Below are 18,022 nucleotides of genomic sequence, written 5' to 3' on the forward strand. Positions count from 1 at the left end.
TAGGTCAGTGCAGCTAGAAAGTGCACAGGAGCAAGTGAAGTGCAGCAAGGAAGTGCACAATTACCAAAGCAAACAATCCCCGAGAAGAGAGTGAAACCGTGTACAAAGTACAATGATCCAGCCCTCGACTGATAGACAGTGCTGGCATATAAAGGTGCTTGATTGGAAACCAGGAACGGGTGTGTCCCGGTTGCCAATCAGGGGCAGGTGTGGAAGCCAGCGCTTAGTGGCAGACAGGGGAAGTCAAAACACAAATTAAGAGCACTGAACAGGAACTCAAACACCACACATGAGGGTAAAGCCTCATGTGTGGTGTTTGGGCCACGAAGGTCATGACAGTGACATCACAGTCACTCACAGCCAGATGATGGTATCTCAATGGTATCTGAATGGCATAATTACATATATTCCATAAAGACTCACCAATTTGTTTTACACAGAATGCCCCTTTTTTTATATATAACTTGCCCGCCACAGTTTGAAGTCTCCTTCTACTTATTCGAGCTGAGTGGTGGGTTTGAAATTCAAGTTCCATGAGATCTTGTTGGTCGTGTGAGCTACCTGCTCAATATGGCCCTCCCTCTCCAGATCAGCATTATTGAAACAATGTCCGTTCAATGGAGGGTATTTCAATGTTGTATCATCCATACAACATTGATTCAACAATCGTTGAAACGGTACCTGTATTTGAACATTGAATCAACATTGTACCATACCAACTTTATTTATAAAGCCCTTTAAAAACAACCACAGTTGAAGAACAAAGGGCTGTACACCACAAAGAAATAGAGGCAAAGGACAGACTAAAAAATAACATTTAAAACAGAAGTACATTGAAAAAGCAAATACAAATTACCCTAAGAACAATTTGGTTAGATAAAAAGCAGTTAAAAAGTTAAAAACAGTTATAAAAGTTAAAAACAGTTTAAAGTCTCATGCTGGGTTAAAAGCCAGTGAATAAAAATGAGTTTTAAGAAGGGTCTTAAAAATAGCCAAAGATGGGGCCTGTCTCACAATGAGAGGGAGATCTTCCAGAGTTTGGGACCCACAACAGAGAAGGCTCTGTCCCCTCTGAGCTTGCGCTTTGATTTGGGTACCTCCAGGAGCAGCTGATCAGCTGGCCTGAGGGACCGGGTGGGGGCATAGAGGTGGAGCAGCTTAGAGGTAAGGTGGGGCAAGACCACGTAAGGATTTAAAAACGAGTAAGATAATTTTAAAATGGACTCTAAAAGACACAGGCAGCCTGTGAAGGGAGGCTAAAACATGAGTAGTAAATTGTCAACCTCAACCAAAAATAACCAATCTGACCAAAATCTAACATTTAATCAATGTATTTTGCTATGTTGGTAGGAGCTAACAGCTACAGAATAGCTAAGCACATAATAGCACACAAGCTCGAGATACGTTATAAATGTTCCTAATTAACCAATATTGTAGTCTCAATCATGACATTTGTCAACATAAACAAGTATCAAATAATCATAGTTGCATATCACTTACAGATACAAAGCCACCAAGGCAGAATTGTATAAGAAAGTACCCAGTTACCAATGTGTCCGCATTATTCAACTTAGTCATGAGCTTAATTTAATGATTTTTTGTGACTACTGTTTACAAATAAACACTTTAACTTAAAGACAGCATAAGTCCATTCCAGACAGTTACTAATAAATAGGTTAGTTTTTTTTCAAATCTACCAATGTCTATTTGAGTCATTTCATTGTACCTCTCCAAGGTTTCTCATTGTCCAGGGGTCGGCAACCCAAAATGTTGAAAGAGCCATATTGGACCAAAATTACAAAAACAAATCTGTCTGGAGCCGCAAAAAATTAAAAGCCATGTTACATACAGATAGTGTGTAATGAGATATAAATTGACTTAAAGGAAACTAAATGACCTCAAATATACCTACAAATGAGGCATAATGATGCAATATGTACATATAGCTAGCCTAAATAGCATGTTAGCATCAATTAGCTTGCAGTGACCAAAAATGTCTGATTAGCACTCCACACAAGTCAATAACATCAACAAAACTCACCTTTGTGCATTCATGCACAACGTTAAAAGTTTGGTGGACAAAATGAGACAGAAAAAGAAGTGGCATAAAACACGTCTTAGAAAGTCGGAGAAAGTTATACATGTAAACAAACTACGGTGAGTTCAAGGACCGCCAAAATTAGTAGGACAAAACGGCGCTCGCCAAATGCTCGAATCAGTGAAGCATGTTTAATACAAACAGTGTGATTTATAACAATTAGGGAGGTTTGTGTCATGTTTGTCCTCCTACAGAAACCATATTAACACAAAAAATATTTTTTTTCCCCCTCATCTTCTTCCATTTTTCATACATTTTTGAAAAAGCTCCAGAGAGCCACTAGGGCGGCGCTAAAGAGCCGCATGCAGCTCTAGAGCCGCGGGTTGCCGATCCCCGTCATATTGGGATCTGAACCGAGGATGTCGTTTTGGCTTGTGCAGCCCTTTGAGACACTTGTGATTTAGGGCTATATAAATAAATATTGATTGATTGATTGGTATTTGAAGGTGTATCATATATCACAATGGATCAATTATATTTATGCACATATGAGTTTTTAGGTCTTGTTCTTCACTTACCAGGCCTGTGTGTGTGCGTGTGTGTAGATTTCCACTGAAGAATCATCCTTCAGCCCCACTCGTCCAATTTCTCCAAAGCCCCTTAAACCTGCTCTGAAGAGACCCTCTGTGGTTGAGCGGCCCATTGATATCCCCACCAGTAAGTAACTCTCCTACACACACCCACGTCATTTTTTGTAAATATGAAATGGATTAGATCAGTCCTTCTCAAGTAGTGAAGCGGGGCCCCCTGTGGGATGCGGTGCGTTGACAGGGGGGGCGCGTATGTGACCCTGGAGAAAATGCTTCATCAGTAGCATGCTTCAAACTGTGCTTCGGAAATCTGTTCCTTGCAAAATGTGCTCATTGTAGCCATCAATCCTGACTTCATTTTGATTTAAATCAGCACAAATTGTTTTATTCATTTTCATCATTTTTTTTATTTTACTTTTCAGTATCAAATGGCTCCAGTCATCCAAAAAATGTTCTAGTTTGAATAAGGATTTTTTTTTCAGCCAAATTAATGCACTCTAAATATTTTCTGTTAGGAAAAAAAACAATGTTAGTTATTTGTTGTAAATTGATCTATCGTTTTTTTCGTCGATGTTACTGTTCGTTGTCGCAGCAAAGAGTAGGAGGGCGCTAAATGTTTTATTTTTATCTCTTTAGGCGAGGCGTAACAGAAAATAATTGAAAAACATGATGGAAGGAACAATGTACCGGTACTGTATATGGTACAACAATAATCACCTTATTTTTACTATCGTATCAGAAATACGCAACATTGGATCGAATTTTGTGGTTCTGCTTATTTAATGCTGAAGTAGTAGAACTATGTGCTCTGCAAACATTAGATCAGGTGTGTCCATAGTCTGGCCCCCGGAGCCATTTGTGGCCTGCAACTTGAGTTTTGCTGACCCACAACATACTGTCGAAATAAAACTAAACCAAATATCAATAAAACTGTACGAAAAACAAAGAGACTATGTAACGGAATTGATTGAGAAAAAGCTAAAAATGTTGATACTACAACACAAACTCAACACAAAATTGTGTCTTAAAATTCAATGTTTGTTTTTATTTTACTATTATTTTTTTTTACTGAATTAAAAAAATAAAAATAAAAATGGCCCTAGCATGCATTTAGATGAAGTGGAACATTCAGGATGAAACATGATCCATTCTGGAGTCATTAATCAAACTGCAAATTGTTTTATTATTATATATATATATATTTTTTTCACATAAAAAATAATGGCAATAGAAACCCTTTCCAAGTCAAGCTGTCTATTATGTAACTTTCCTTAACTGGACAGGCAATAGTTAAGGTGACATAGTTAACAGGGGTTAGTGTAAAAAAAAGTTGACTATGCATGTAATAATAATAATAATAATATTACTTTATTATGAAACAATAAACTATCTTACCTTAAATGAGGGCATACTGCTTGAATTGTACACACTTTTGCAATTGTAAAAATAAGTTAACTATTGTAAAACATAAAAAGCAGCACTCTACCCTTAATAACAAGTCATGATGCACAGTGAAACCTCGATTTACAAATTTTACTGGTTTGTAAATGGAAAATGTTGTATATTGAAGCCAGTTTCTTTATAAGAAACAATGGAAATAACAACATAAGTAATAGGTAGCAGCCTCGACAAAATCCATATTTCAGTCAAAACGTGTACACGTTGAACACAATATGAAGTGTTATACAGTACCGTATATCAAACAAACATAACAAGGGAGAGATGGCTCAACTTTCTATTTAATAACAAAGCCAAAACAACAACTTCCACCGACGCCCTGCTGACACACACAGACACACTAGCCCTGTGGTGCACTCAGTTTGAAAACAAAGCTTCTTATCTGCAATGATTAAGAACAAAATAATTCAATCTTATTTACCCTGTCAGTTAATCTTCTTGGTAAGCAGTGGAAGGGATGGGGGAGAGGCAGTGTCGACAACGCTGTGGATACGTCTTGAATGTTTCAAACCACACATCACTTGTCCATTTCTTTCTTTGGCTCACACTGATCTAGCAAAAATAGGAAAATGTTGTAAAAAGGCTTAAAACACTTAAAGAGTAGCACTGAGCACAGTAGCTAACAGCGAGAGCGATCAGCCCGCTCGTAATGGATGTGCTGCCGGGCACAAAACGTCTGCGCTGTGAGGCCCTCAATGGGTGGATGAAACCTTCATGCACTGAGACATGGTTGGTACACCAAAGCATATTTTTGTTCAACGTGTGGTTGGTAAATCTAAACGTTTGTACAATCAGGGGTTTGTAAATGTAAGTAGCACTTTATATAGCAGCCTGCCAGGTTCCCTGCACATAATGTGAGATGATGGGTTTGTCTCATAGGCCTACAGGACCAGTCAGGCAACTCTCTAAAGAACCTGTTTTGTGCCAGTCCAGATGCAGAAATGATGGAGGTAAAATAACCTTAAATGCACCTAACATCACACACACACACACACACACACACACACACACACACACACACACACACACACACACACACACACACACACACACCAGGGCAGGCATCATGCTCTTCAAATGTTCTTCACACTCCTATGCTATCTCTCACATACAGTTCTTTACACCCTCCAGTACATTACCTCCCACACATATCCACAGAATACACACAGTCTCTCAGCCCAACCACAAGGGAAACACGTTTTTCCTCATTAGTGTATCCATTCTAGATAGCTTTTTTTCATTTAAATGTGTTGTGTTTTCTTATGTATCCTGCTGGTAAGTTCGTTAATGTGTGCTTATCCCTGGTTGGTGGAAGAAAAACAACAATGTGGAGAGCCTGGCGTCTCCTGAAAACAGGAGGCCGTCAAAACGAGTCCGGATATCCATTGTGGTAAGAGCCGCCGGGATATCCAAACACCTGGATTCCGCCCGGTAACCGGTTCATCAGCCAATCAACACATTGTCATCTTGTCATCTCATATATACTGAGGCTAATCACTTATGCCGATTGCCTGTGAGCTGGGCAATGGTGAGCCCAAGCCCATCTGTGCAATCGTGCCAAAATATTTTGAACAGCCTCTTCCTTGTAAACCTGTAACCTGTCTGCTGACCTTTCAGTGCCTGTACTTGCTGCAATGATTGGCCGAGCTTAGATCCATTCAGCGTAACCTGTTTTTATTGGCACAAAGGTCAGTAAAGGTTATGGAGATCATCTGACCACCGACATGACCACAATTCCTTATTACTGTCTGACAATGGGAAGCAATGATAGTTCACTCACTGGCATTTTCATAGTTTTCTGTTCTTAAGCTTATTTCCAACTGCACTCGGGCTCAGTTTTGGTAGGGATCAGTTTTTAACTTCAAAACAGGACTCCCTCACTCATCGGTATCAATAAACTGCTTAGACATCAATAGTGCAATTTTAACTGCATGTTAACATAGACTACTTCAGACAGTAAACACAGCAACACTAAGCAGAACACAAATTCTTACCTTGTTGTAGGGATGGAACAAATTTCATATCACGGTTATTTTAATTAAAATTATCACGGTTATCCATCCTGTCACGGTGTTGTTGAATGTACTTGAAGGCCTACTGAAATGAATTTTTTTTATTTCAACGGGGATAGCAGATCCATTCTATGTGTCATACTTGATCATTTCGCGATATTGCCATATTTTTGCTGAAAGGATTTAGTAGAGAACATCGACGATTAAGTTTGCAACTTTTGGTCGCTGATAAAAAAGCCTGTACCGGAAGTAGCGTGACGTCACAGGTTGAAAGGCTCCTCACATTTCCCCATTGTTTACACCAGCAGCGAGAGCGATTCGGACCGAGAAAGCGACGATTACCCCATTAATTTGAGCCAGGATGAAAGATTTGTGGATGAGGAACGTGAGAGTGAAGGACCAGAGTGCAGTGCAGGACGCATCTTTTTTCGCTCTGACCGTAACTTAGGTACAAGCTGGCTCATTGGATTCCACACTCTCTCCTTTTTCTATTGTGGATCACGGATTTGTACTTTAAACCACCTCGGATACTATATCCTCTTGAAAATGAGAGTCGAGAACGCGAAATGGACATTCACAGTGACTTTTATCTCCACGACAATACATCGGCGAAGCTCTTTAGCTACTGAGCTAACGTGATAGCATCGGGCTCAAATGCAGATAGAAACAAAATAAATAAACCCCTGACTGGAAGGATAGACAGAAGATCAACAATACTATTAAACCATGGACATGTAAATACACGGTTAATAATTTCCAGCTTGGCGAAGCTTAACAATGCTGTTGCTAACGATGCCATTGAAGCTAACTTAGCTACGGGACGGCGGCGGGCGTTGTAGCTTTCGACGACACCCCGGCCGCCATCAGAGTCGGCAAGAAACATATTGTAACGGCTACTCTTGCGTTCCAAAAAAGTTTCGAAAAAATAAAAATAAAGTAATGCAGAGTAGTCTTGAGGAGGAGGTGTTTGACTCACTAAATTCCTTAATAAGCACTCGCGGAGATATTTCTAGATTCCAAATGATCATAATTTATTTTCACAAACAAAAAATATTCTCCGTGGTTGACTTTCAACGTAATCAAAATAACTTACTTAGCGTGGCTTCAAAATAACTTGTTTAGTGTGGCTTCCTTGGCCTTTTTAGCGTTAAACAAACTGTTTCACTCCTCACTCCTTCAACATGATAGACAGACAAAGGGCACCCAGCTGTCCTGTCTTCTTAATTATAGGAGGAGGAAGTGGCTCACCAGTAGGAGCGTGAGCAGATGAAAACAATCAGTCAATCACAATGAAATCTAAAACATCCAATAATTCATTAACATCATTCTTGACATTATTTGATTTCATTGTCAAACACTTAATAAATAAATAATATAGATAGGCTCCAACTGGCTCCAACACATATATTTCCCCAAAGTTACGTACGTGACATGCACATAGCGACACGCACGTACGGGCAAGCGATCAAATGTTTGGAAGCCAAAGCTGTACTCAAGGTAGCGCGTCTGCTATCCATCTCAAAGTCCTCCTGGTTGTGTTGCTGTAGTCCGCCGCTAATACACCGATCGCACCTACAGCTTTCTTCTTTGCAGTCTCCATTGTTCATTAAACAAATTGCAAAAGATTCACCAACACAGATGTCCAGAATACTGTGGAATTTTGGGATGAAAACAGAGCTTTTTGTATTGGATTCAATGGGTCCGAATACTTCCGTATCAACCATTGACGTCACGCACATACGTCATCATACATAGACGTTTTCAACCGGAAGTGTGGCGGGAAATTTAAAATTGCACTTTATAAGTTAACCCGGCCGTATTAGCATGTGTTGCAATGTTAAGATTTCATCATTGATATATAAACTATCAGACTGCGTGGTCGGTAGTAGTGGGTTTCAGTAGGCCTTTAACATAGACTACTTCAGACAGTAAACACAGCAACACTACGCAGAACACAAATTCTTACTTTGTTGTAGGGATGGAACAAATTTCATATCACGGTTATTTTAACTAAAATTATCACGGTTAACAATATTGTCACGGTGTTGTTGAATGTACTTAAACAAATCTCCTGATTTTTAAAATGCACTTAGATAATTAGACCCACTCTTAGAAAGCCCTCTTTTTAGCATGTCTTGTGTTCCTTATGCTTCACAGACATGAGTGTTCTGGCGGGCGTTGTAGCATACTGCTCTCTTCAGTGGTCCTTGAGCGCACCATAAAAACAACTTGCCGAGTATATATATTGATTACTCACAGCTTGTAGGTTCAATGTGCACCACTGAATAGCATAATTGCTTAGACAGTAATGTGTTAAATACAAGTTCAGATTGGGGTATTTCGTTGCTAAATGGGGAAAGATGTTAATTTCCTCTGTATTCATGTTAGCATTTAAGATAGCGAGTTAGCGACAGTCCGTCAGTGAATTGATCCAACTGCAGTTATTAATCACAGTTTTTGGATATTTTTAATCTAAAACTGTAATACTAACCGTTGAGAGTTTTACCGTGGTTATCATTTTTACCGTTTATCGTTACATCCCTACCTTGTTGTAATAAAGGACTAATCGTCGACACGACTACAAGTATTGTGTGTTGCAAGACATAATATCTACGGTGGCCAACAGGGCCAATCGCGCAGAAAAACATCCAAAAAACACATGCAATACGGGGAAGACAACGCATTCAATGGGTAGCTCTATAATAATATTTTAAAAAAGTGTAATAAAATTTACATTTTCACTTCGCCAACTTTGTTCTGGGCATTTTGCTCATGTTATTTGTATATCCCTCTCAGACCTGGCGCCAATGGTAAGTAAGGTTTACTTCCTAGTAGCAAGCTAACTATGGCAAATGGGACAGAATTTAAATAATGAATTATTTTTTTTAAATCACTTAAAAGTAGTAATAATTAATCAAATCATTGATTTATAAAAAAGGAAATCAATAATTAATTCAATCGTAAATTACTTAAATCAGGAAATAATTAATTAAATCATGAAATAAGGAAAGCAATAATTAAATATTTTAATGTAATTTTACATTGAATAAATTAATGACACATTTAAAAACACATGTATGTATTTAATTGATATTATAATGAATTAAAACACATTTAAGTAAATACTTAAAATGTATTTATTTATTTAATTGTGTCCCATTTGGCTCTCCATAGCTAACTTCCAGTTTCTTTGTACTTCTGTTTGTGTTTTCTCCGTATTGCATGTGTTTAGGGGGTTTGTGTGTATTTTGGATGTTGCTGCGCATTTGACCCTGTCGGCCACGTTAGATATCATCTTAATAGAAAAAAATAAATAAATGGATAAGATAAGTCTGTTGACCACATTAGGTACATTAATATGTTTAGGGATCATCCAGAAAACACAGTTACAAAGTGTAGTGCATGTGTTTTAATAAAGCAGCGTACAACAAGTGACCAAATAGCCACTGTGCAGTAGAAAATAAGCTTTAGACTGCAAAAAGCAAAAACTGGGTTTAAACAATACAGTTGTGCAATACATATTCTTAAAACAAACAAAGCAAAAGTATCCCACATACAATTTAATTCTCACAGGTGGTCCTCGTGTTACGGCATTTTGTGGTTAGGAACGACCCGACCCCCTTAAATTATTTATACTGTACAAAAAGAAAAAGAGGAGTAGTTGCAGTAATCTCAATTATACCTAGGCCGATAATCAATAAGTTAATTAAACGAACGATAAATGAAAAGTAACATGATAATTTGTCCGGCATTGATAAGTTGCCATGTCCTCGGTGCATGGCTCTCATTTAAATGAACAGTCATTCGTAATAGTTGTCTCTGTGAGTGGAGGCAGGACTGCTAGCTTCTAACAGCCACAGAGACATTCTAGTCGCTACTCACTAGGATGTAACAAAAATTGGGAGCAAAAAAGGTAACAAAAATTGGGAGCAAAAAAGATGATTGCAAAGCCAAACATCACGGTGTGTGATGTTTCGGATTCAAATCAAATGAGGAAGAATAGCCTATCAACACGGACGAACGAGCCTCTATGCCGAACAAAAAAACAAACACCAAAAAAGAAGTAACATAAAATCTTAACTGAAGTGCAATTCAACATTTTGAAGTGCAATTTTTGCTAGCAGATATTTCAGAATCAGAATCATCCATCCATCCATCCATTTTCTACCGCTTATTCCCTTCGGGGTCGCGGGGGGGGGGGGCGCTGGAGCCTATCTCAGCTACAATCGGGCTGAAGGCGGGGTACACCCTGGACAAGTCGCCACCTCATCGCAAGGCCAACACAGATAGACAGACAACATTCACACTCACATCCACACACTAGGGCCAATTTAGTGTTGCCAATCAACCTATCCCCAGGTGCATGTCTTTGGAGGTGGGAAGAAGCCAAAGTACCCGGAGGGAACCCACGCAGTCACGGGGAGAACATGCAAACTCCACACAGAAAGATCCCGAGCCCAGGATTGAACTCACAACTACTCAGGACCTTCGTATTGTGAGGCAGATGCACTAACCCCTCTACCACCATGCTGCTCAGAATCAGACATACTTAATTGATCCCCTAGGGGATATTCAGAAAAGAGTCAAATTTATTTGTATTGTTTGTAATTGGAAGCTAAATATGATTAAAAAAAATACTAATGAAAAAGGAAAGTTTATTTCGTTGGAAAGCAGTACTTGCAGTATTTTTTATAAATTATAATTACAATAGAATTTAGATAATAATCTAAAATAATGCTGACAATAATATAGTTTATCGGCCCCAGTTGCAAGTCGCTACACTTTTCAACTTTTAACTTCTATCATATCTCCCGAGCATGAGGCGGTGGCAGTGCATAAAAGAAAAGAAAAGTAAAGTGAATTAAGACAAATCGGAAAAAGCTCAGGGGGAGAAATTAACGAGAAGTTAATCTTAAACATGTTTCTATGAAATGGACAGTGATAACTGGGAAGCTTAGTGGTCTCATTATTGAGACTTCCTCTCGTCCATAACCCTGAGGACCACCTGTATCCATGTTTTGCTTTATCTGGGAAAAAAAAAATGGTGGTCAGGTGTTCTACAAGTTGGGGGCTGTTAAAAGTCGGCATGCTGTGCTATCCATCCTCAACTGTGTCACCCGAGGTGTCCAATCAGCAGAGGTGTGGACTCGAGTCACATGACTTGGACTCGAGTCAGACTCGAGTCATGAATTTGATGACTTTAGACTCGACTTGACAAAATGTAAAGAGACTTGCAACTCGACTTAGACTTTAACATCAATGACTTGTGACTTCACTTGGACTTGAGCCTTTTGACTTGACATGACTTGCTACTTTCCCCAAAACCCAAACCTTAAAAAGTTATTTGGGAGCGCTCCGTATCTTTCATTTTACACGTCTGTGTCTATAAGCGTGTGTGCTGTCAGTACAACAGCCAATCAAATTAGATCTACGTTGTTTTCATCACACAGCTCTCATCCAATCAAATTGCAGGACAACCACCGAACATGAGTTGTCAAATAATGCGGCAGTGAGAAACAATTATGCCAAAGTTGGTTTCGTTCGGGTATAAAAACTACGACTTGGTCAACAAAAAACGAATTGCCGTATGCAAATCACGCAGTTCGAATATTACATACGGAGACGCAACAACTTCCAACTTCGTTCGACATTTGAAGTTGCACAAAGAAGGGTAAGTTTTGAATGTAAGATAACGTTTATTGGCTAAGTAACATGACTTTTATTTGCTGTGTAGTTAAATCAGTGAGGCTGTAAACTCACTGCTAACGTTATAACCATAGACATCTTATAAGTAGACGCAGCATCGAGCGCTACTGCCTACTGGCGCAGACGAGACGCGGAGCCGCCATCTTGGAGTGGTGATCCGCTCCACTCAGTGCAATTCATTTGGCAGGAGCAATGAACTGTCAGCAAATTTAATTCATTTTACCTCACTGAATACCACTGATTTTCACGCGTTTTTTTGTCATACGTGTAGCTATGATAACGGACACATGTTTTGGCGTTTTTATTATTCATAGTTTGCTTAACAGTAATATAATATTCTTATACGCTATAAGTGACCAGACGTCCGAGATCAAACCTGGGAATATAATCCCAGAGAAGGGGGGAAAAAACGGTCAGCTATTTTTAAGTTGAAGGAACAATATGATTAGATTATATATACATGCGTATATCCTACATAAACAATGTATGAATACATTAGATATCTATATATTTTAGGGACCTATAGACTGTAACTCTGTTGCTGCAGCAGTAGAGAGTTTATTCTGTCTTGACACTTTGTATTGATATTTTGTATTACATTCTTCCCTTAAATGATAATGTTTACAGTGATTGTTTTATATCTATTTTTTATGTATGTCGCTTTGGATAAAAGCGTCTGCCAAATACTTAAACATATATAAACACCTGAAAGTCTTTATATCAGCTAAAACCACCAATCTGTTTCACTGGATTCAGAATAAAGCCAAATGTTGTCTTACCCAACAATGTTAGTATTTGAATATTGTTACTTGAAGACTTATTCCTGGTTACAATTATACTGTTAAGAAAGTATTGTCTTATATTTTGCCTAAAATGAGAATGCATCATAATCAGTGGCGGCTGGAGAATTTTGTTTTAGGTGGGGCTGAAAGTTTGTAAACCAAACCCCTGTAGGGGCGTCATCCTCCCCCAGAAGATTTATTTGTGATTCTCACATACAAATATTGAAGATCTTTGCTCCTTCTCAACTCTGTGGTAATATTATTTTCATAAAATACAACCAATAGTATGTTAATGTTTGTTTTTGCAAATGTGTTTATTCTGTAAAGGAATGAGTTAAATGTTTAAAATTGTTTAAACTATTAAAATGACTGGTTAATAGTGCTATTATGAATTGCAATGTCAGCACCATTTTTTTCCTGCAATTTCAAATGCACTTGTTTTAATAAATAAATACAGCGTTTTAAAAGCATACACAATCTGTGTAAAAATATTAGTGTGTGGTTAAAAGGACTTGAAAGGACTCGAAACTCAAAATGCAGGACTTGGGACTTGACTTGAGACTTTCTAGTCTTGACTTTGGACTTGACTCGGGACTTGCCTGTCTTGACTCGGGACTTGACTCGAGACTTGAGGGCAAAGACTTGAGACTTACTTGTGACTTGCAAAGCAATGACTTGGTCCCACCTCTGCCAATCAGTGACGCCACCCAGAGTGGGCCCCACCCCCTGGAGTGACCCAAAGTCTGATTGTGTTTTAGGTAATTGAAAGTTAGCACATCGCTCTGTTAATTAATTATTCACTGCTCCAAAGGGGAGTGAGTTCTTCTGTGCATGCTCATAAATATCAGGAGGGTAGAATCAAAAATGTCTTAATTAGGATTAGGCATGCGTTTAAACAACAGCATATCATCCACCACTACAATAAACAAAAAAAGCATGACACACGTGATTTCCAATGAGGTATTGTACTTCTAACTAGGTTTTAGTCTGCTGCAAATTGGCAATCATGCTAATGACACTATTGCATGTCTGTCACTGAGACAAGAATCTCTTATAATTTGAGGAAAATAATTCCACCAACATCTGCTGTGACATGATGATAAAAGAAAACAATGGTAAGGGCATGATTTCATTTTTATTTTTTTTAAAGAGGAAAATATAACTTTATATATTCAATCCTTGGCCGTATTTTAATGAATCGTTGATGTTACCCCTATCATGGGTGAGCAAATCTTCATCATAAAATTGTTTCACACCATTTATGTCATTCCCTTCACCAGGAGCCACCACCCATCTTAAGAGCTTTCTTTCGGGTGAGCAACACTTATTCCAAATGTAATTATTACAGTCGCATAGTTCTGTTTACCCTTAAATTTGCAAGCTGTACACAAGTCCAACCATCTACAAACAAGGATATCTTTTTTTTGTTTTTACAAACTTGTGGTAAAAGGTCGCTCTGAGATGTATACCCTCAGTATCTACAAACCCCGTTTCCATATGCGTTGGGAAATTGTGTTAGATGTAAATATAAACGGAATACAATGATTTACAAATCATTTTCAACCCATATCCAGTTGAATATGCTACAAAGACAACATATTTGATGTTCAAACTGATAAACATTTTTTTGCAAATAATCATTAACTTTAGAATTTGATGCCAGCAACACGTGACAAAGAAGTTGGGAAAGGTGGCAATAAATACTGATAAAGTTGAGGAATGCTCATCAAACACTTATTTGGAACATCCCACAGGTGAACAGGCAAATTGGGAACAGGTGGGTGCCATGATTGGGTGTAAAAGTAGATTCCATGAAATGCTCAGTCATTCACAAACAAGGATGGGGCGAGGGTCACTACTTTGTCAACAAATGCGTGAGCAAATTGTTGAACAGTTTAAGAAAAACCTTTCTCAACCAGCTGTTGCAAGGAATTGAGGGATTTCACCATCTACGGTCCGTAATATCATCAAAGGGTTCAGAGAATCTGGAGAAATCACTGCACGTAAACAACTAAGCCCGTGACCTTCGATCCCTCAGGCTGTACTGCATCAACAAGCGACATCAGTGTGTAAAGGATATCACCACATGGGCTCAGGAACACTTCAGAAACCCACTGTCAGTAACTACAGTTGGTCGCTACATCTGTAAGTGCAAGTTAAAACTCTCCTATGCAAGGCGAAAACCGTTTATCAACAACACCCAGAAACGCCGTCGGCTTCGCTGGGCCTGAGCTCATCTAAGATGGACTGATACAAAGTGGAAAAGTGTTCTGTGGTCTGACGAGTCCACATTTCAAATTGTTTTTGGATACTGTGGACGTCGTGTCCTCTGGACCAAAGAGGAAAAGAACCATCCGGATTGTTATAGGCGCAAAGTTGAAAAGCCAGCATCTGTGATGGTATGGGGGTGTATTAGTGCCCAAGACATGGGTAACTTACACATCTGTGAAGGCGCCATTAATGCTGAAAGGTACATACAGGTTTTGGAGCAACATATGTTGCCATCCAAGCAACATTACCATGGACGCCCCTGCTTATTTCAGCAAGACAATGCCAAGCCACGTTTTACATCAACGTGGCTTCATAGTAAAAGAGTGCGGGTACTAGACTGGCCTGCCTGTAGTCCAGACCTGTCTCCCATTGAAAATGTGTGGCGCATTATGAAGCCTAAAATACCACAGCGGAGACCCTCGGACTGTTGAACAACTTAAGCTGTACATCAAGCAAGAATGGGAAAGAATTCCACCTGAGAAGCTTAAAAAATGTGTCTCCTCAGTTCCCAAACGTTTACTGAGTGTTGTTAAAAGGAAAGGCCATGTAACACAGTGGTGAACATGCCCTTTCCCAACTACTTTGGCACGTGTTGCAGCCATGAAATTCTAAGTTAATTATTATTTGCAAAAAAAAAAAATGTTTATGAGTTTGAACATCAAATATCTTGTCTTTGTAGTGCATTCAATTGAATATGGGTTGAAAAGGATTTGCAAATCATTGTATTCCGTTTATATTTACATCTAACACAATTTCCCAACTGGAAACAGGGTTTGTATGTAGAATTTTGAGTACAAAAATGTAACACAACAAAAAGCGCTGTGAATACTTTCCGGATGCACTGTAAATACCAAATTAGGTATACACTCTTGATTGAGGGGAAAAAATGGAAAATTGTCGTGGCTGAACAGAAAACGCCTTTTCAGTGCTTGAAAACAGAACAAAACAAACAGGCTCCAGATCGGAAAGATCAGAAAACACACAATTTTACATGTAAATGTAGTCCATACCTGTCAACATCTTAATTTTGAAATGTTAGGGATTTTTATCATGTGCATGTGCATAGTTTTTTTTAATTGTGGCTATTTATACAAGGAATTGATTTAAAGCAGTGACTGAAAACAACTAAACAAGCCCTGTATTACTGTAGTGTAGACCGGTGGTTCTTAACTTGTTGAACCCAGAGCCCAACTTTTCCAGTTCAGAGGGGCCCCACTCAAATCTTGCTCTTGATTTTAACCATATTTATCCATCCTGCCTTCTTCCAAACTTGCTCCAATCAAGTAGTTTGGAATTTGAGTAGCTAGTGACGTATTTGTCCCTAGTTACATCAGTAGATATCTCTATTTATTACAAAATTTAACCTGAAAGAGCTTTAAGCAAGTCGGCCATTGTCGTCCGAAGTTGTAAACACTAAGTTCCTTATCTTTCTCTATCCTCTTGGGGGGCAGACTGACTCGCACATTAAGATTAAAGATTAAAGTACCAATGATTGTCACACACACACTAGATGTGGTGAAATTTGTCCTCTGCATTTGTCCCATCCCCTTGGGGAGCAGTGGGCAGCAGCGGCGCCGCGCCCGGGAATCATTTTGGTGATTTAACCCCCAACTCCAACCCTTTGTTGCTGAGTGCCAAGCAGGGAGGTTATGGGTCCCATTTTTATAGTCTTTGGTATGACTCGGCTGGGATTTGAACTCCAACCTACCGATCTCATGCTCATGAATCCTCCACTGTTGTCATTTCTAATACAAATTAGCTTATTGTTTAAACTTATATCTGTCAGTAGACTCCATATGGAAGCGCTAAAAACTGCGACATGGCTGACGGGAAGAAGACACAGTCGAAGTAGAGCCACATAAAAACAACGCATCCTGAAGAGATGGTCTGAAAGCTACTTAAAGATGGTCTGCTAAACATAATCTATGCAAATTGTAGACAAAAGAACCACCATTACATGTTATGCAGACCACAAGGAAGTGTTTTAAATGTAAACAAATAATATTAATAGTTTGACCCCGTTTTTCGGAATTTTACCCATAATTTAAAATCCTTATGTGAGAAAAGAACACTGAAGTCATTCTTTTTCTGTGCATTCTAAAAAGTTATAAACTGCTAGCAAGCGGCTGCTAACAATGCAAGTAATGGGTAGTCTTCTATTTCGCCTATAAAGCACTCTAAAAAAAAATCCAAAAACTGCCAACAACGCTTCATTTATATGCTGTGACCTGCATATTAACCAACCTATAGCCACATTGTTATTGTATGAGCTAACACAGAGGAACTACTTTTCTTTTCTTGCGTAGTAACAGTGCCTTGCTCAAAGAGACACTGATACTGCTCATCTAGCCGCTAGCGAGAGGTAAGCTAGCTGCTGCTCCTGCTGTTGCTGACCTATAAAGTTGGAAAAGTTAATAGTGTGTTTTAAATCATGTCTGACATATGCATAATAGAAGGGTGTGGCCATAAACCGAAAAGTTGTTAAGCTTTAAAACGCCACACCATACTATACTTTGGACTGACTCGACCAGTGGATTCAGGCTCCCAATTTAGACCTACAGACATCACTAAGTAGATTAAGCAAGATGATAGTTTGTTCTCTGCGTTTTTTTATCTGAATCATGCTGAAGCTGAAGTCTTGTGCTGAAAGATAAAACCATCCCATCAGTCTGCGTCCCAGTGAGAGCATACGTTGACTGTTTTGGTATGTTAGTATGTATAGAACTAGTGCTAACGCTTGGACAATGGCTTGGTGTTTAACTACAGCCGGATCTGTTTATCACCCAGCTTTTAGAACTTAGCTCATCCCACTTATATTTGGGCTCAAAAAGATAAGGGTCTTGATTGTCATTTTTTCTAAAGTAGTCCTTGTCTTTCACGACGTCTGCCATACTTATTGGTAGCAAACACCGACTATTGAAGCTGTTGTTGTTGGCGGAACTAGCTTTTGTAGCTATGCGCTCTGTGAAATCAATGCGCTCAAGAAAGAAGTTCAGATGCTACTTAAAAAGACTAATATACTCTAAATATTACATGTTAACATAAATGTGCCTGTTACCACATCACATACACTGTACATATTTACAGCATAAGGTTGTTGGAGGTTTTTAGAGGGCTTTATAGGCGAAATAACTAAATACCCATTACCTGCCTTGTTAGCCACCT

General features: G+C 38.8%; 1 protein-coding gene across 1 annotated transcript in view; it reads left to right on the top strand.

Annotated features, from left to right (window-relative positions):
* clcn2b (chloride channel, voltage-sensitive 2b) overlaps positions 1–18,022 on the top strand; it is a 333,131-nt gene that overhangs the window by 247,564 nt on the left and 67,545 nt on the right. The window contains exons 18-19 of the mRNA XM_062067936.1: positions 2,644–2,755; positions 4,966–5,036. Coding sequence (XP_061923920.1) covers positions 2,644–2,755; positions 4,966–5,036 — 183 coding nt within the window. The remainder of the gene's footprint in view (positions 1–2,643; positions 2,756–4,965; positions 5,037–18,022) is intronic.

Source organism: Entelurus aequoreus, linkage group LG13 (genome assembly GCF_033978785.1).
Source record: "Entelurus aequoreus isolate RoL-2023_Sb linkage group LG13, RoL_Eaeq_v1.1, whole genome shotgun sequence".
Classification (NCBI taxonomy): domain Eukaryota; kingdom Metazoa; phylum Chordata; class Actinopteri; order Syngnathiformes; family Syngnathidae; genus Entelurus; species Entelurus aequoreus.